This window comes from Leptonychotes weddellii, chromosome 2 (genome assembly GCF_054177405.1).
Source record: "Leptonychotes weddellii isolate Sample4059 chromosome 2, ASM5417740v2, whole genome shotgun sequence".
NCBI lineage: Eukaryota > Metazoa > Chordata > Mammalia > Carnivora > Phocidae > Leptonychotes > Leptonychotes weddellii.
This window is the reverse complement of record NC_138370.1, coordinates 168,315,446-168,334,841: the sequence shown is the minus strand read 5'-3', so window position 1 is coordinate 168,334,841 and position 19,396 is coordinate 168,315,446. Positions and strand designations below refer to the sequence as shown.

Genomic DNA, 19,396 nt, shown 5'->3' with positions numbered 1-19,396 from the left:
GAGTGCCATGGTTGGAGCCTATGGAAGAAGGATTTTCTGCCTTTCTATCACCCAACCTAACAAACTGTGCCAGGCTGCAGAAATGAGCTTGGAAGCCCAGGACCCTCTTCCCTTGTGCACGAAGCCAGCGCCGAAGGAGCTGCAAATCTCTTGCTAGCAGAGACCTTTGCAGCCCATCCCTCCTCCTCCTCCTTCTCCCCACTGCTGGTCCTTCTCCCTTCTAATAGAGTATCTTCTCTCGCTTTTTCTTGCACTTGCCAGCCCTCCTCCTCTCAACAGTGCTGATGGCCACAGGTGTCAGAAACCCCTCTTCCTGCATGCTCTGCCTCAGGAAAGGCTTTCTCCAGACACCAGCATCCGCCACGGTAGACATGCTTTCTCAGTCTTTCCTCCAGGCCCAGCCTTGCCCAGAGCCCCAGGTGCTGGACAAGCACACGTTTTCACATCCCACCAGCACCTCAGATGTGTCCTGTGACCAAATAAGGCCCATCAGTGTCAACTCAGTCAAAACTCAGACATCATTCCCTCCTCCTTCTTTCTCTAAACCAGGAGTCCTCTACCTTGAGTGTGTGCTTAAATCCCCTAGATTGCTGGGCTCCAGCTTCTGGGTCACTAGGTCTGGGCCTGGCCTGAGGATTTGCACACCTGACAAGTACCGGGAAGATGCGCTACTGCGAGAACCACATGACCTCCTCTGGTCACTGGGTCCTGTTGTCCTTTCCTTCTCGTGGCCTCTGTGTGGTTGCTCCCACTGACTCACGGGGACTTCCAAGCTGGGGTCCCTGGTGCCTTCCTCTCTCCACCCACCCACCCCATACCTGCAACCCGAGGACTCCCCCACCACTTGGAGAATAAGTTCTAGGCTCCTTCGTGTGACATCAGAGGCTCCCCATAATTCGATCCCAAACTCCTGCCATCTTATATCCTACTCTACCCCGGTCCGGCCCTTCTGCTCCAAACGTGTTAACATTCTGTTCCCCAAACACTTTGGTTCAGCACATTGGGAACGAGAGAACCAGGAGCAGTCCCAAACATCTCACATCCCAGGTATGCAATCAGAGAGCCAGTCACTTACTCCGGGGGCCTCAGAGTCTGGGTCCTCAAGATCCCTAGTGGTCGTTACACCTGTGTCCTCCCCGAAACTCGAAGGTACACAACAGTCCATGAGATTTACACATATATTTAACAATAGGTTCAAAATACATGCCGTGTCTACGATGTAGCCTAGGGCCATGGCTTGGGACTGTAGAAAGATTTCTCTGAAGTGATCGACACTGTTGGAAGCTGAACCCGGACTCATTAGCTATCTGTTCACCTACAAGCCTGTTTCTCAGTTCAACAGATTGGAAGGTCTGTTCCCACTGGTAATTGAATTGGTGCATCTGTGCTTTGAACCGTCGAATGTCATTCATTTTACTCTTGGTTAAGTTGGCGCAGCACTCCTGGCAGGACCGAGGTTCGCCCTGTCAGTCACAAAGAAGCCAAGACATGCACTCAGTACGTCACATGGACGTCTGTCAGCATGAGCTCATGTTTGCTTATATAAAGTTCTAACTTTACAAAATAAAATTACATTCTCATGTTATTTTTTAATCTCATCTTCCCTTTGGGGAAAAAAGAAAAAACGTTGTTTTAAAGTGATTTTCCTGTGTTTTTTTAGGCTTACCTCCAATTCCTTCAGCTTCCAGGACAGGCTTTGCAGAATTTTCCATGAGGGAACGCATGAGAGAGAAATTACAAGCTGCAAGGGTGAGGAAAACCACATGAATATTTTGCTCGGTGGCTGATTGCCGTTCCTCAGGTCTTGTCTGGAATGCTCTGTCTGCTCAAAACTGCACGGGTTTGAATGCCGTTAGATTTGTTTTTCTTGTTTTAAATATTAATGTGGTATTTAACATTGGCACAGGTGGAAAATTATGCTTAAGAGGTAGTCAGTGTCGTTTTCCTTAACCATTTCACTTGCTCTTCTCTCTTGAAGAGGTGCAGCATGTAGTCTTTACAGATTGTTTTCTACCAAGATGGTGACTGAGGTTTTCACAGCATTCCTGTCGCTACCCAGCAGTGATTCTCTGTTTGACTTTGTAGTCCAAAGCAGAAAGCACGTTGCTGCAGGAAATTCCCACCCCTCGGCCCAGGCGCTTACAAAGTCCCAGCGAGAAAGAAATGGAAACTGAATTTGGCACGGAGGTGAGAAACGGACCTTCTCTACTTTGTGATCAAAAACAATGAAGCAGAATATAACATCTCCAGAGCTGTTTCTAGAGTTTCTAGAACAGAGCTGTGCACAGAGGAGGCATTCAGTGCTTATCAATAATCATCATAGCTACCATTTATAGAGTCTTGCTCAGGCCACGTGTTTTCCCTGTGTTCTCATATGTCATTATCCCAACACCCTGAGGTGTGGGTTCTATAGTGTTCATTCACATTTGACCAATGAGGAAACTAAGGTTCAAAGCAGCCGCGAGGCCATTCCCAGGTCACAGGGCATGCATGCAAGAGTCAAGATCAGATTCCAGCTCTTTGTCATTCCCAGTCTGTCTTCCTGGGTCAGTGTTGCTGGCCTGTGGATCTTGCTGGGAAGCAGAGAGAGATAGGAGTGCAGTAGGAAAGTAAGGTGGGATGGTGGGGGCCTTGAATGTCACACAAAGGGCCTCGGTGGTTTCCTACAAGCCATGGAAAGCAGTGGACCACAGGCTGGGGAGGTGGTTTGAATGCACTGGAGTGAATTTTGTTTGAATCCGAGGTGCTAGGGGGACATGTCAATGTGTGAGCCTCTAGAAACACATACGAAAGAAGGGACCAGGCTTGGAGAAACCAGTTTCGGAAGCATTTCTACTGTGGTGAGTTTTGGAGTTTTGAGCAGCCTTTGTTTCCTGACAGAACAAGACTGAATGAGGACGGTCTTGACACTTGGAGAAAAACTGACAGTTAAGACCCATGAGGAGGATAGGAAGCCAGTAAAAGACAGAAGAAAGTCTTGTCAGGGGTGTAGATGAAGGACAAGCCTGTAAGAGGGTGGAAGAAGGAAGGAAAGAACAGAGCAAATGGCTCAGTGAAGTGTCTACAAGTCTAATCCACTTGTTGTGGATCGTGATGGTTTGGGTTGGTTTCACTCTTGAGACAAAGAAGCGCAGGTGTGAAGGAATTTCTGTAGAAAAACCACTGACTGCTTAGAGGATGCCTTCTCTTTTTCTGTGACGAGATGTTATAACATTTTGCCTATATTCATCTCAAACAAGCCAAAGATTGCACGATTACAAGGAAAGTTATATCCGTGTTCATGTTTCATGGCCCATGATTCTTGAGTAGAAACGTTCCATGGTCTGATGAAATGGTTTTATGACAGTTTGTTGTTCCATTCTGCTGAGGAGACATTTATTTTTCTTTGATTCCAAATTATTTTCTTCATTGTAAAAGCCATAATTTTAAAATATTGAAAAATAAAAACTACATAAAATCTCATCAGCTTGACACAAACACTTCCGTTATGTTGTTAGGTGTGTGAATCCTGGCATCTGGTCAGATGGGCTAAATGATCGGATGATCTGGTCTCTTATATCTGAGCCTGTCTATACTTTTTTTTTTTAAGATTTTATTTATTTGAGAGAGAAAGAGAGAGAGAGCATGAGTGGGGGGCAGGCAGAGGGAGAAGCTGGCTCCCTGCTAAGCAGGGAGCCTGATGTGGGACTCGATCCCAGGACCCTGGGATCATGACCCGAGCTAAAGCAGATGCTTAACTGACTGAGCCACCCAGGCATCCCTGAGCCTGTCTATACTTTCTGATTGATAACCATTCACAAAGTCATGGCAGCTCTCACTTGTCCATGGGCCATGAATATGATATCCCCAATAAAGCTTTAAGTTGTAGAAGTAAAAATATACTCCCTTGGCTTACAGAGTATTTATTGCTTTTTGTGAGCAGGACCTTGACTTATATCTATTATATTCCATATCCCCTAAGAGCCATTCTATGGATTTGAGGTGTTAGAAGAGGTCATCAAAAAGGCATGACCGCTGGTTGACCTGCGAGCTGGACCCAAGCAATTGGAGGCTCCTCACCCCCTCTCCTGTCTTGGGAATGTGTGTCCCACTTGCCTTTCCCACTCCCAGAAGCTGCCCCAGGGATACAGCCTTGACATAGGAATGTGGTGTTGACCATCTGCCTGGTATACTTGACTGAACCCAGTTAGGACCTCTGTATAAACTTCTAAGATTCGGCAGGCAGGTGCGGGGATCTCATCTTGCAGCCACCCAAGACATGCCTCGTAAGTTCCCTTGCCGATTAAAACTTCCACCTCCAAATCTAGAATGGTCTGCTTCTCTTCAGTCTCTCCTTGCCCTCTGCGTGCATTCATAGCCAATTGGCAAAACAACATGAGACGAACATCAACTGCCTTATCTCTCTCTCTCTTTTTTTTTTATTTTCAGAAAAGTCCCAGAGGTGGGACACGGCTAATGCTCTCAGTCTTCACTTAGCTAAGCCAGGAGCTCTCAGATCTGGGCTATAACTCACCTTCCAGTCCACGGGCTTTTTAAAAATACCTCCCTTTGGTTTTTTTCTCCTTGATGACCCCAAGTGGTTAAGAAAGTGAATTTTAGTGAACGATATGGAAAGGATATATAAAATTGCTTTCAGCACAGCCCTGGAACCATAACAATACTGGATGATTTTAGCTCTCAAGAAAGAAAGAAAGAGAGAAAGAGAGAGAGAGAAAGAGGAAAGAAGAAAGAAAGAAAGAAAGAAAGAAAGAAAGAAAGAAAGAAAGAAAGAAAGAAAGAAAATTCCAGTAAAGAAAAATCAGTTCTAAGGCACACTAAATAAGATAAATATGTGTGTCTACCTTAGCCAATTGCAGGGAGGAAGAAGAGGCATCAGGCTTATACATTTTGGCTTAGGGAATGAAACAGCTTCAATAGTCAATTTCATTGTATTTTGTATTTCTTTAGATTCAGGTTAACCATGATAGTGCCTTTTTAAAGTCTGATTCAGCCATCAGAAGCCGTATAACTTACCAAAGGGAAGAGTAAAACCGAGTGGGCAGGAGCTGGGGGACTGCAGAGCTCAGCTCATGTCTCAACGACCCGCATGCATGGTGTGACAGGACAGGCTGACCTGGCAGGAATGAGTGACTCCTTTTCCCATGAAGTTGTGACAGACAGGCCGGGTTCCATAGTTTCTTTCTCTTCCAGTGTTGGGTTTCAATGATACAGTGGACAAGGGTGCAAAATAGCCAAGTTACATGAACAATTGACTCATTGCCCTTTTTTAGACCTGACCTCAGGCTATAAACAGAATATCTCACAGAGCAGATTTGTTGATGTATAGACCTCAACCCAGAAGGAATATTGAAAAAGTGGTCCATTTACATCCTCTTGAGCAAAGAATGGAAGACAGGAAGAGCCCAGATGCTGGACCCCAACTGCCCAGCGTTAAATGCTGGCAACCTCACTCACCAGCTGCGTGATCTTGGAAGTGTAATTTATCTCCTCTCTGGACCCCACTTCCCACCAGAAACTAGAGCCTGAGGCAAGGATTTTTCATGCCTTATTTGTGTGGCTTATTCTGAGAAGTGGTATCAATGAACAGGAGTTGGGAACTGGGGAGAAAGAAACAGGAGGGAAAGCCCGTTCTGGTGAATGTTACTGAGCTGGCTAATGCTGTGGTGCCCAGGGCTCGATCCTGCCAGGGCCCTGCTGAGGAGAATGTTTCTCAGAATTGCCTGCCTAGGACCTGGAAGAGAGGGTGTTTGTCTCATGGCTTCTGTTCCCAGCAGGATTTGCCCAAGGCTCCTGGCCTTCCTGGTTTTGTCTAAGTCTCAGAATGTCTGAGTGGGTCCTGCAGGCCAGTGATGAGAGCTTGAGATCCTTGGAACAGCTAAAACCAGGTGCTATGAAATTTCACCTGTATGCAACTAGATGTCCAGCCTGACCAGAAGAAAAACCAGAGTATCACTTAGATGTAATCTATCATAATATCAAGTATATATATATATATATATATATATATATATATATATATATGCCATTCCCATTTATGTAAAATTCTATGCCTCAGTCTCTAGTCTCTGGCAGACTAAAATAAAACATTTATGGTCATGTGATGTAAATACAAACCAGGGAGATCAAAGACATGTAAAAAGAAAATTAAGAATGTGGTAATAAGACCCACCATGATTGAGCCATAACTGTGGGCATATTTTAGGTGCATTGCTTTACTTGATGCTCAAAACAAGTGTCTAAGCTGTAAGTGGTGGAGTTGGGATTCACAGCCAGGCAGTCAGCCTCCAGAGCCCATGGTTTGATTACTAAGCTAGACAGAATAGCACCTGATATGCCTCAGACAATAAGATTCTAGAAAAGAGATTTCATTTTAGGATGGAGGAGTCTGAGAAAGGAAGTAGCTTTGCATGGTCTGGAAAAACAGGTAGGACTTGGGAAGGATATGTGGGAGGGGCCCAGTGCAAATACACTACATTCCATTTTCACTGATGAAAATTATTCCATGCTGTGACACAAGTCTCAGTCCAGATAATAATAACAAAGTTTCCATCACAGGTAGAATAAGTTTGTCCCTTCGTACAATGAAGATCCAGATATACTATTGGAATGGCTTGGAGTTACTCAAAAGGAAGGCTTGGCATTTGGATTGTGCTGGGTGGAAAAGGATAAGTAGTCAGGTTCTGAAAGGGGTGGATTAAAAGCAGAGATGAGGACAAAGTGGGAACAACCCTTGGTGGATTGGTCATTACAGGATGAAGGGAACCTCCATAATGAGAATTACCACATGGGGCTATCATAGATAGAATTTGGCTTCCAGGGGGGAGAGCAGATCCAGGGGCTCACAAGGACAGGCCTAGTGCCCTGGAGGGTATATGTCAGATTTATTCACATCCAGGCATTATTGATGCTTTTCTTCATAAATTGTTTGGAAATGGTCCTCTGTGAACTAGATAATCTATTGATTTGTAGAAGAAAAGCATTTGTCATTTTAGGGTCCTTTGAGTATAAAATTTTGTATTTGTTTAGTCTTGAGAGAGACAGAGCTAAGAAAATATTCAGCAACCTTAACCTTCAAATATATTTGACATTTGTAAGCATTTCATTCCTTGGGAATGATGGTCTGCACCAATGGTCAGACAGTTTCCCCTTTGAGAGTTAATGGGCTTGTTTTAGAACATCTTTAGTTTCTTGATTTAAATGTTCTGTCTATCCTGGGACACCTGGGTGTTTCAGTCGGTTGAGCGTCCAACACTTGATTTAGGCTCAGGTCATGATCTCAGGGTCATGAGATCAAGCCCTGCATCAGGCTCCACGCTCAGCGTGGAGTCGCTTGTCCCTCTCCCTCTGCTCCTCCCCTCACTCATGCGAGCTCTCTCTCTCAAATAAATAAATAAAACCTTTTTAAAATAATAAATAAATGTTCTATCTATCTATCCTTTTTTCTGCTCATATAGGCAGATGAGGAGGTACAAAGGACTCAAAAAGAAGATGATTCCCAAAGTTACTCAAGAGTAAAATTCTGTGATTCTGTACGAAAAATCAAGCCTAAACCCGTGGTGAGAAATCCTGTCTTTTTAAATCATGCATGCTTTAAATCATGTTTTTTGTTTATTTGTTTGTGTTTTCCAAAAATATCCAATGACAGATGGTTATATACGTACCCTGACTCTTATTACCATGGAATATGCAAGAAAAAAGCATGAGAACTGATTCCTACTTTTAAAATGCTAGACCTCAGCAGGAGAGATTAGAATACTGCCTGACTGGGTGAAGGGGGATGCATGGAAGGGTAGGAAATGTTAGCAAAAAGACTATTTTTTCAGCTCTGAAGTTGTACCAGCTTTCATTATGGGAAAAACGGGGGGTACCAACTCAAGAAGAATCAAAACCAAAAAAACCATTTTTTAAAAAAAGTTAACAGACCCCTGGATTGCTCATAATTAAACAAAACTATCTCAGCATTGGTCTATAAAATAATGAATCTACTTTTTGGTATTTTAATCATTTTTTTCAAAAGCTGTTACTGCTGTAAATAATATATTTATGTGCCTATGAGAATGTTTGCTAGTTTATAAAAAAGTGACTATTAAAATTACTTATTCAAAGAAGCCACCAACTGCCTGTCGCGTGTGTTAAAGTTTGTGACAGGTAATCTCGTACCTTTGACAAAGGTAATACACTTAGGATACCTAGAATGTGCTTGATGCCACTAACATCAAGCTGCTCTCAGTGAGCTGTGTGACACTTATCTCAGCTTCTCAATTCTCAATAAAATCTAAAATTCTATTGCACGCGCTTCTCCTTAGGTTCCACCTGGCTTCCCTTCTGCCGAAGAAGCCTATAACTTCTTCACTTTCAACTTTGATCCTGAACCAGAGGAATCAGAAGAAAAACCAAAAGCCAAAAACAGAGATGGAATGAACCAAGAGGAGGAGGAAGGAGAGGAAGAAGAGCCTCCTGTGCAAGAACACAAAATGGTATTTAATATTATGATGGTAATGAGGTGAGGGATGATGATGATGTTAATGACCACGATGGTGATGATGATGATGATGATGATGATGATGACATCTTCACCAGAAGGAAAGTGGCTGAGGACAAACCTGCCACCACCACACACAACAGCTCATCCATCCCTTAGTTGAAAGCAATAGGAATACTACGTTCACGGTACTTTCTGTACCCTTTGATTTTACCCCACAATTTGGATAATAAGGACCTTGATTAAATCTATTTCTGGTGGAAAAAGAAAAAAACAGAACAAGGCAGCTTACAGATTTTGCTAGACTCCACACAATGATTACTATCCATCTCATATGCAAAATGTTGGCCTCTCCCAGGCAAATGAATCCTTGCTCTCCTTCTTCCCACAACCTCACAGGTGATTAGCTTTTTGTGCCCCATTCCACACCCAAGCTATGACTCAGACTCTAACTGTGCATGACACATGTGAGACAAAAGAAAACATCCCATTAAAAAAATGGACAAAGGACTTGAATAAACATCTCTCCAAAGAAGATATACAAATGGCTAATAAGTACATGAAATACACTTCATATCTCTAATCATTAGGGAACTGCAAATCAAAACCACAATGAGATACCATTTTACACAAATTAGAATGGCTATTGTTAAGAAAGGAAAAGAAAGAAAGAAAGAAAGAAAGAAAGAAAGAAAGAAAGAAAGAAAGAAAGAAAGAAAGAGAAAGAAAGAAAGGAAAAGAGAAAAGAAAAGAAAGAAAAAAGAAAAGAAAAGAAAAAGAAAAACGGGCTGGCAAGGATGTAGAGAAATTAGACCCTTGTGCATTGCTGATGGCAACATAAAATGGTGCAGCTGTTATGAAAACAGTCTGGTCATTCCTCAAAAATTCAAACATGGAATTACTATGTTCTAGCAACTCCATTTCTGGGTATATATGCAAAAGAATAGAAAGCAGGCACTCAAACAGAGACTTGTACATTTAACGCTGAGAGAAGTGTTCTCAATAGCCAAAAGGTAAAAGCAACCCAAGTATCCATCAGCAGATGAATGGATAAACAAAATATGGTATATATATACAATGGAAAATTACTCAGCATTAAAAAGGAAAGAAATTCAGGGAGCCTGGCTTCTCAGTCAGTAGAACATGCAACTCTTGATCTCAGAGTTGTGAGTTTGAGCCCCACGTTGGGTACAGAGTTTACTTTAAAAAAAAAAAGATTTGGATATGTCAATTATATCTCAATAAAACTGAAACAATTTTAAATAAATAACTTTTTTAATTTTTAAAAAGGAAAGAAATTCTAATAGATACAGAAAACACGTTTGACAAAATTCAATATCTATTCATGATAAAAACTCTTAAATTAGACATAGAAGGAATGTACCTCAACATAATAAAGATCATCTATGACAAAACCACAGCTAATATACTCAATGATGAAAGGTTGAAGGCTTTTCCTCTAAAATCAGGAGCAAGACAATGGTGCTCACTCTCACCGCTCCTATTTCAACATAATACTAGAAGACTTAGCCAGAGCAATCAGGCAAGAAAAAGCAATTAAAAGTATCTGAATTGGAAAAAATAAAATTGTCTCTATTTACAGATGCTTTGATTTTATGTAGAAATAATCCTAGAGACTCAACCAAAAAATTGTTAGACCTAATCAATGAATTCAGTAAAGTTGCAGCATACAAAATTAACATACAAAAGTCAGTAGTGTGGAGTACCTAGGTGTGGCCTAGATGGCTTAGTTGGTTAAGTGTCTGCCTTAGGCTCAGGTCATGACCCCAGGGTCCTGGGATCAAGCCCCACATCGGGCTCCCTGCTCAGCAGGGAGTCTGCTTCTCCTTTTCGCTTTCCCCGGCCCATGCTCTCTCTCTCTCAAATAAATAAGTAAAATCTTTAAAAACAAAACAAAAACAAAAATCAGTAGCGTTTCTTTACAATTACAACAAATTTTCTGAGAATGAAATAAAGAAATTGATCCCGTTTACAATAGTATCAAAAACAATAAAATACTTAGGAATAAATTTAACTAAGGAGGTGAAAGACCTGTACTCTGAAAAGTGCTAAGACACTGATGAAAGAAGTCAAAGAAGACACAAAGACATGTAAAGTTGTCCCATGTTCATGGATCGAAGAATTAATATTATTAAAATGTCAATACTGCCAAAAGCCATCTGTAGATTCCATGCAATCTCTGTAAAGATTTCAATGATGCTCTTTACAGAAGTAGAAAAAAAAACCACTCCTAAAATTTATGTGGAACCACAAGAGACCCCAAAAGCCAAAGTAATCCTGAGAAGAACAAAGCAGGAGGCATCACACTTTGATTTCAAGCTATACTATAAAGTTGCAGTCATCAAAACAGCATAAAAACAGACAAACAGGCCAGTGGAACAGAATCAAGAGCCCAGAAATAAACCCAAGCACATATGGTCAACTAATATTTGACAAGGGAGCCGAGAATACTCAATGGAGAAAAGACAGTCTCTTCAATAAGTGGTGCTGGGATAACTGGATATTCACATGTAAAAGAATGAAAGTGGACCCCTATCTTACACCACTCACAAAAAACTAAATCAAATGGATTAAAGGCTTAAATGTAAGACCTGAAACCATGAAACTCCTGGTGGGGGCGGGGGGGAGGGGGTGGTGGTGGCAGGGAACATAGGAAAAAAACTCCTTGACATGGGTCCTGGTAATGAGTTTTTGGATATGACACCTAAGCACAAGCAACAAAATCAAAATGTAACTTTTTACCTAGATTTATGGAAGCTTGGGAGTACTTCCCCTTATTCCATAGTAACTGTTTTACAAATCAATATTCAGCTTGTTCTCACTCTGGAGGTCTCGTGAGGTTACAGACAAGGAGGCCAAGAATGCAATCAGTTGAAAGCTTGACTGGGTCAGGAGGGTTTGCTTCCAAGGTGGCTTACTCTCCTGCCCCACAGGTGCTGGGTGTTGTCCAAGCTGCTTGAGCGTCCTCGTGCCATGACAGCTGATTTCCCCTAAAGCAAAAGATCCAAGAGAAAGCAAAGAGGAAGCCACGGTGCCTTTCCTGACCTTGAGTCAGAAGCTACATACCTGCCCTCATATCCTGCTCATTAGGAGCAAGTAACTAAGTCCGGCCCCCACAGAAAGGGGGGAGAACCAGGGCCCGCTTTTGGAAAGCAGGGCTCTCGACAAATCTGTAGACTTCTGAAATCATGACATAAGACGTGACATGTCTCCACAAGCCACCTCTCCTCCCTTTTGCATGTTTCTCCCCAGAAGCTCTGTGTTCCTAAAACCGCCCTTTGAAATAAATCATGCCCTACCGTGAAGCCCCTTCCCTGTACTCCATGCCCTTGTCTGCTCAGATCCTTTTTCAGTATTTTTATTTTTATTTTTTTAAATTTTATTTTATTATGTTATGTTAATCACCATACATTACATCATTACTTTTTGATATAGTGTTCCACGATTCATTGTTTTCGTATAACACCCAGTGCTCCATGCAGTACGTGCCCATCTTAATACCCATCACTGGCCTAACCCATCCCCCCACCCCCCTCCCCTCTAGAACCCTCAGTTTGTTTCTCAGAGTCCGTAGTCTCTTATGGTTCATCTCTCCCTCTGATTTCCAACCCCTTCATTTTTCCCTTCCCCCTACTCTAAGTGGATTTAGTCTTTCTGGCAGAGGTTTTAGATCCTGTGTAGCCCTCCTAGTCTGTCTTCTCTGCAGTTTTTCTCCGCCTGTCTCTGCTCACCACAAAGCCAAAGGGGGCACAAGCGAGAAAAAAATCACACACTGAAATTAGGGCACTTTTCTCTTTTTTACTTTTTTGACGTTTTTGGCATTCTGTGTCCTCAAGTTGTCCTGGGAGCTTGGTTACCATGTAGATTTATTTCCCCTTCTCATTGTTTGATTTATTTGGGAGGAAATATGAAGAGGCAGGTAGCGAGGCTAGCACCTGGGCAAATCTCCACAGGATGTTAAAGGTTGTTGCTCATAAATGGGCACCAGGCTTTAATTTAAAAAAAAAAAAAAAGAAGGAGGAGGAGGAGAAAGAGAAGGAGAAAAGTAAGGAGGAGATGAGAAGAAGAAGAAAGAAAAGGAGTAAAAGGTCGGAAAATATTCAAACAAAATTAACATGCCGCAGCTAGCATTTGTGATGACAGACCCAGTGCTTGGGATTTTTATGTGCGTCCGTTAATTCTATCCTCACAAAAGCCTAAGAGGTAAGTAAGCTCTGTTAATATCCACATCTTACAGTGGAGAAAACCAAGGATAAGGACAGCAGGTAAGTTCCCCAAAGTCCCGCCAGCAATGTGGGTGGAGCTGGGCTGCATGTGTGGACACTGAGCAGAGTGTGGACGCTGCTTACAGCGTCTTACCCTGGGGTCGGTGCCGGGGGGAAGGTTAACATACCATGTAACTTCTGAGCCCGAGGACGTGAAGTAAATGTGGAAGAATACACACCCTCAAAGGAGGCCAGAATTGAGATTTCGATTGCTTTGCCCAGCACATCTCTTCTGACTTCAGCCCATTCTGATTTTGAGATTTTCCGAACATGTGGAAGAGTGAAAAACAAAGAAAACCTGCTTGGGGAACATGAAAGGCTATCGAGTTTTATGCTTTCGTTTAAAAAAAGATAAAAGGAAAAGAGCACTGTCTTGTAAGTTGTCTAGTGAGTTTAATGCCATTGTTTTTCTAAGCAGACTCATAATCGTGGCGTGATTTTTCTTACTGTTTAATGTAATACAGGATGAGGAAGAGCTGCTTAGTGCTAAGGATGACGAGGATTTTCTACTGGGCTTAGACCACGCAGCTGAGGATTTTGTGGTAGTCAGACCTGCAGATTATGAAAGCGTCCATGTTCGACTGCAGATGGAAAAAGAACTCCTGTTCGTACCCAGTAGGCTGACAGGTACTTGCTCTTTTTGCCTTTCTGCTCAGCTTGGGCATCTTTGTTTTCCTTTATGAGACATACAGCTGGTGTCTGAGGATGTCCAATTTCCATGGCAGGTCCCAGTTTCTAATCTGAGTTAGTCACCAAGAAATATCTTCAGATTAAAAAACAACAAAGAACATGAGAAAGTGCCCACTGAAAAACGCTCACTAATAGAACAGCAAAAGGAGCACCTGGATGTTGTGGGGGTCCCCTCATCAAATTGGCGACCAGTTCTGGGGGCAGAGAACCTGAGAGACTCTGAGATTCAGGCTGTGAGAAGGAAAATCTCTCTGTTTCATCCTCTACTCACTCTCAACCCTGCTGGAACACTTCTGTGACCAGATGTGTGGGGGGTTTTCCCCACACCAACCAATTCTCCAACAAAGCTGTATATTCTACAATTCGGATCTGACACTTATACCCAGAGTCAGCACAGACCCCACAAGTTAAGGGCTCCATCCCACAAGACTACCCTCTATTTAGACAGCAATCACAAGTAGTGGGTCCCCAGGTTATCCATACTTCTATTCAATTTTGCCACAAATTGGGGGCTCCATGACCACCCTCCTCAGGTTCGATAATTTGTTCTAACAGCACATAGTAATCAGAGAAACGCTTATATTTAACTGGTTTATCATATAATAAAGGATATGGGGGCACCTGGGGTTAAGCGTCTGCCTTCAGCTCAGGTCATAATCCCAGAGTCCTGGGATTGAGCCCCATGTTGCTCAGAGGGGAGTCTGCTTCTGCCTCTCCCTCTGCCTGCCATTCCCCCTGCTTGTGTTCTCTCACTCTCTCTTGCTCTCAAATAAATAAATAAAATCTTAAAAAAAAAAAAAAAAGAGGATATGAGAGAGCACACAGATGAAGAGATTCGTAGGGCAAGGCATGTGAGAAGGGGCGCGGAGCTTCCATCCCCTCTCCAGGCCCCTCCCAGCACTCCATGTGTTCATTGACCAGGAAGCTCTCCAAACCCCTTCAGCTAGGATTTTTATGGAGGCTTCTTATGTCAACATGAGCAACCAAGTCATTGCCATTGGTGATTAATGAACTCTCTAGTCCCTCTCTTCTCCTGGAGGTGGGGGTAGAGGACAGCAGTGGCTGAAAGTCCCAACTGTCTACTCACAGGGCTGGTTCCCCTGTCTGCCAGCACCATCCTGAGACTATCGAGGAGCCCCCAGCCGCCAGGCATCTCAGTAGCGTGCAAAAAGATATGATCACTTCAGAGATTCTGAGGGAGGTACAAAGCAGGTTGGCTGAGGTTCCTCAGGGGGCAATGGCCAGGGTATTAAAGCAGATTAACTCCTAGTGACTGCCCCTTGCTTCGTTTCTGCCCTGGGTTTCCCTTTGCTCTTTTTTCCCCTGGAATTTTCTTTCCTCCAGAGAGTGCCTGAAGGACCTCCCCAGTTAGTTAGCTGGTAGTTCACGCTTAAAATGGGAGTCCCCAGGAGAGCCCCGCAGGCTGGGAAGGGGGGCTGCACGCACCTTACGTGGGAGTTGGATTTCTTTTCATTTGTCATGTTCTGAGTTCCAATTAAATGCCAAGCCAAGGATAAATTATTCTTCCTTTTTGATAGATCATTTTGAATCATATATGGTTCAAAGTATTGGGATTTCTTGGACATCTCAGGTTTCCTTTTAAAGTAGGTAGCTGGGAAAGGCGCCCAAAGGTTACAGCTTCGCCATAACAATGACAGGGAACGCACTCCGTACCCTTCCTCCGCCAGGTTCCTTTTTTTTTTTTTTTTAATTTTATTATGTTATGTTAGTCACCACACAATACATCATTGGTTTTCGATGTAGTGATCCACGATCCATTGTTTTCGTATAACACCCAGTGCTCCATGCAGTACGTGCCCTCCTTAATACCCATTACCGGGCTAACCAATCCCCCCTCCCCTCTAAAACCCTGTTTGTTTCTCAGAGTCCATAGTCTCTCATGGTTCATCTCTCCCTCCAATTCCCCCCCCCATTTTTCCCTTCCTTCTCCTAATGTCCTCCATGCTATTCCTTATGTTCCACAAATAAGTGAAACTATATGATAATTGACTTTCTCTGCTTGACTGACTTCACTTAGCGTAATCTCCTCCAGTCCCATCCATGTTGATGTAAAAGTTGGGTATTCTTCCTTTCTGATGGCTGAGTAATATTCCATTGTATATATGGACCACATCTTCTTTATCCATTCATCTGTTGAAGGGCATCGCGGCTCTTTCCACAGTTTGGCTATTGCGGACGCTGCCAGGTTCCTTTCTAAGCACTTGATGTGTGTCAACTCACCTAGCCCCACACCAAGGCTGGACAAGTGTTCTTTCTCATGCCCATTTTACAGATGAAAAAGCAGAAGCCCAGAGAAGTTAGGGAACTAGTCCAACACCACAAAGCTAGTGACAGGAAGGAGGCAGGTTTCTGACCTGGGAGGCCAGCTGCAGAGGCCACACACCGGGCACAATGCGTCCTGATGCTCCTTGGGGGTTTGGAGAAATGCATCGGCCGCAGCCTCGGCCAAGGAGGAGCGCCGTCACCTTGTGTTTGTGCTCAGAGGTCTCACTGTCAGGCCTGTCCCTGGAGCCCCCTGGGCTGGGAGTGGAGGTTAGACCCCAGGGGCTGGCTCAGACTGGGGGCTGGGGTGGGAGGGGAGCGCGTGGAAGAGGCTTCAGGAGCCCCCGCTGCACCCGGCACCTGCTCTGAGTGAGGAATCCAAGCACCGGTCCTTCTCCCCACCTCGCTCCGGTCCAGAGGGGAGGCAACCCCTGGCCTAGCAAACCGAAGCTGGGGAGCCCCACTGCCCCAGCTCCTCCTCCCTGAGGTATGACCTTGAGCAAGCTCCTTCATTCTCGGTGCCTCGCCTGAAAACGGAGGAAATGAAACAATCCTACATCATCATGACTCTGGGCGTTTCTTCCCTTGAGCACTGAGCAAAGAGCCTGAGCGAAGCGCCTGTGTGTTGACTAGCACACAGCAGGGGATCAAGAGTAATAATGTTTCTGGGGCGCCTGGGTGGCTCAGTCGGTTAAGCGACTGCCTTCGGCTCAGGTCGTGATCCTAGAGTCCCGGGATCGAGTCCCGCATCGGGCTCCCTGCTCGGCGGGGCGTCTGCTTCTCCCTCTGACCCTCTTCCCTCTCGTGCTCTCTGTCTCTCATTCTCTCTCTCTCAAATAAATAAATAAAATCTTAAAAAAAAAAAGAGTAATAATGTTTCTGTTACCAGTGCTGTTCTTGTTGCTGCTTGGAGAGTGGTTGCCAAAGCAGAGTGTTTTCGCCCCGGGGACGCAGGAAGCAAACCTCAAGTCTTCTATTGGCGCGTATTTTTAATCTCGTCCTTTCCTGATTTAACTGTGCGTGTACAATAGTGTGTCCACAACCAGTAAACACGTAGAGTGAGTGAGTGCTCAAAAACGTTTCCATGAAAACCTTCGAGGACGTCTGGATTAGTGCCTGCTACCTAGCCATGTGAATGGAGGGACGGGGAGCAGACCCCCATGTTTGCTCAGGTTGGCCGCATGTTGTCTCCGGACTCCGAGGTCCATTTTTCCAAGAACGCTGGTATTAGTTGTTTTGTGTGGGTGAGTTTGGGAAGCAAAGTGTCCAAATGGCCACACAGGAAAATTAGCAGATTCGGGGATTTGGCAAGGTTTGGAGTGAGATCATTAGAAACAAAAGAGACTCTCCACCTTTCCTTATTAACTCCCAGATTACCTCCGGACACTCACAGTTCCCCTGGCTTCTTCTCTTATTTTCTCCTCTGGCCTACTCTGCCCAAACAGGCCCAGGGATCTTTCCAGAACTGAAAATCCACTCGGTCACTCCCCAGGTAGAGCCTTCAGGGGCCCATCCCCCTGACCAAAACCCAAGCTGCTGGTGACCTGCAGGGCCCTCCCTCCGCCCTGCCCCTGCTCACCACCCCGCAGTGCCCAGTGTTACCCCACTCCATGCCCTCAGGGGTCCCCCATCCCGGGCTCCTTCCCTCTCGACCTTCACGAGTTGGTGTAAACACAAGGCCTCCTGAGAAAAGCCTCCCCCCCTGCTCTATCTCTTTTATCCTCTTTTTAACTTTTTAACTTACAAAGCATTTTCTCATACTTCACCTCATTTAATTCTCCCAAGAACCCAGTGAGTAGATATCATCATCCTTTTTGTACAGAAGGAAAGCATTCCAAGCAGTGCCAGGCCCAGCTTCGTTCGGCCAGCGAGCAAGCCGCCCAGCAGGCCCTCTGATGTGAATACCGCCCTCCCCACAGTAGGCCACACTGGTGAGCGAGGTGCGGAGTCCTGTCATGGTTCTACAGCGTGATACTGCGGGTGAACACATTCCTCTTGTCCTTGGTTCTGCTTCTGGAAATTAAGATGGGGGCCTTTGCAGCTTCCAGGAATACAAATGAAATTTCCAGTGGTTGTTTTGGTTCAGCACATTGCAGTTTGAAATGTGTAGGTTGGCACTAATGTTGCTTGTGTTTATTTATGTACTACCTAGTGCCTACGTATAAAAAGCTTCCCGAGAATGTGCAGCCCCGATTTCTAGAAGACGAAGGCCTTTATGCTGGGGCAAGACCCGAGGTGCCCCGCGCCTGTCAGAACATCATGGAGAACAGGCTGCTGACGCAGGAGCCCGTAAGCGCGCAGCCCCGTCCCACCAGTAGCCCCTGGGCATCTCTGGGTCAGAGCTGCTTCTTCCTGTCCCGGGCAGTCAGCACACCCTCAGGCTCATTTCCTCCTGTCTACAGACAGTGGTTCAATTTTTTTTTTTTTTTTTTTAATTTGTCTCTCAGTATGTTTGGTGATCCTCAAACCACATACCCTCTCCCCTGCTCAAAGGCCGTCTTCTGCTGGCCGGGCTTGGGATTCTCCTGCTGAGTCAGATGTTGGGGACTTTTTCACAATTCACAGAAATGCTTAACTGTCCACAGATAGAATGTTCTCAGTTGTATTTCTCCTATCGTTTTTTTCCCCTAATTTTTAATGAATAGAAAATACACTTTTTTAAGCACTCTGTAAGCTTTTTGTTATGCTTTTTTTGGAGGGGAGTGAGGACTATAACTTAACTTCATTGTGGGGGCGTTAGTGAAGACTCAGTTGCTGATGGAAATGAAGCTTTTAAAGATCTGTCGGGACAAGGGAAGGTGCATGAGATGTGTGTGTCCAGCCAGAGTTTTCTTGCAGATGTTGTTTATTTTGTAAACCATTTTCTATCCAGTTACAAGAAAATGGTGTTCTTCCCTCTGCTTGATCTGCAGGGAAGAAAGTGGTTTGGAGATGACGGGAAAATCCTAGCACTGCCAAACCCCACCAAGGGGTTTCCTTCGAGACCACCAGTGCTGACACGGGAGCAAGACATTAAGGCAGAACTTGAAACACTGTATAAAAAGGTAAGCCCACCTCCCCATTTTTGATGCATGAAGGTGCTTGAAAGTGCTTTGCTCTTTGAATAGCTTGGGGTACTAAATTCATAACATTCTACTTTGGTTGTTGTTGGTTTTTTTTAAGTTCACTACCTTACACATAAAGAACAAACAGCAGGTGTATTATATAAGAGCGAGTCGGCTATGCTCACCTAATCCTTTCTTAAAGAAGGCCTCGTTCCCAGGTAGGAATGGCTAAGTCAGTGACTTTATTTGCATATCCAAGTTAGCTGGCCTTATTTTTCTTCTTTGTTCTCTGCGTTCTCACAGATGCTGCAAGATTATTTCCCACTCATTGTCTCTTTATTATATAACTGGAGATTTTTCTCTCTTTTCTTAAAGATTTATTTATTTATTTTGAGAGCGAGTACCAGCAGGGGGAGGGGCAGAGAGAAAGGGAGAGAGAGAGAAGCTCAACCAGACTCCCCACTGAGCATGGAGCCTGAGGGGGCTCGATCCTACAGCCCTGAGATCATGACCTGAGCCAAAATCAAGAGTCGGCTGCCTAACTGACAGAGCCACCCAGGCTCCCCCAACTGGAGGTTTTCTATCCTTGCAAATCCTTTTCTTTTTTTTTT

The 19,396-nt window shown here is 44.3% G+C and overlaps 1 protein-coding gene across 1 annotated transcript in view; it reads left to right on the top strand.

Annotated features, from left to right (window-relative positions):
- The window catches only part of CC2D2A (coiled-coil and C2 domain containing 2A), a 121,344-nt gene that overhangs the window by 29,279 nt on the left and 72,669 nt on the right, over window positions 1-19,396 (top strand). Inside the window, exons 5-11 of the mRNA XM_081813176.1 lie at window positions 1,661-1,749; window positions 2,086-2,187; window positions 7,455-7,556; window positions 8,307-8,477; window positions 13,233-13,395; window positions 17,894-18,030; window positions 18,654-18,805. Of these exons, the coding sequence (XP_081669302.1) occupies window positions 1,661-1,749; window positions 2,086-2,187; window positions 7,455-7,556; window positions 8,307-8,477; window positions 13,233-13,395; window positions 17,894-18,030; window positions 18,654-18,805 (916 nt within the window). The remainder of the gene's footprint in view (window positions 1-1,660; window positions 1,750-2,085; window positions 2,188-7,454; window positions 7,557-8,306; window positions 8,478-13,232; window positions 13,396-17,893; window positions 18,031-18,653; window positions 18,806-19,396) is intronic.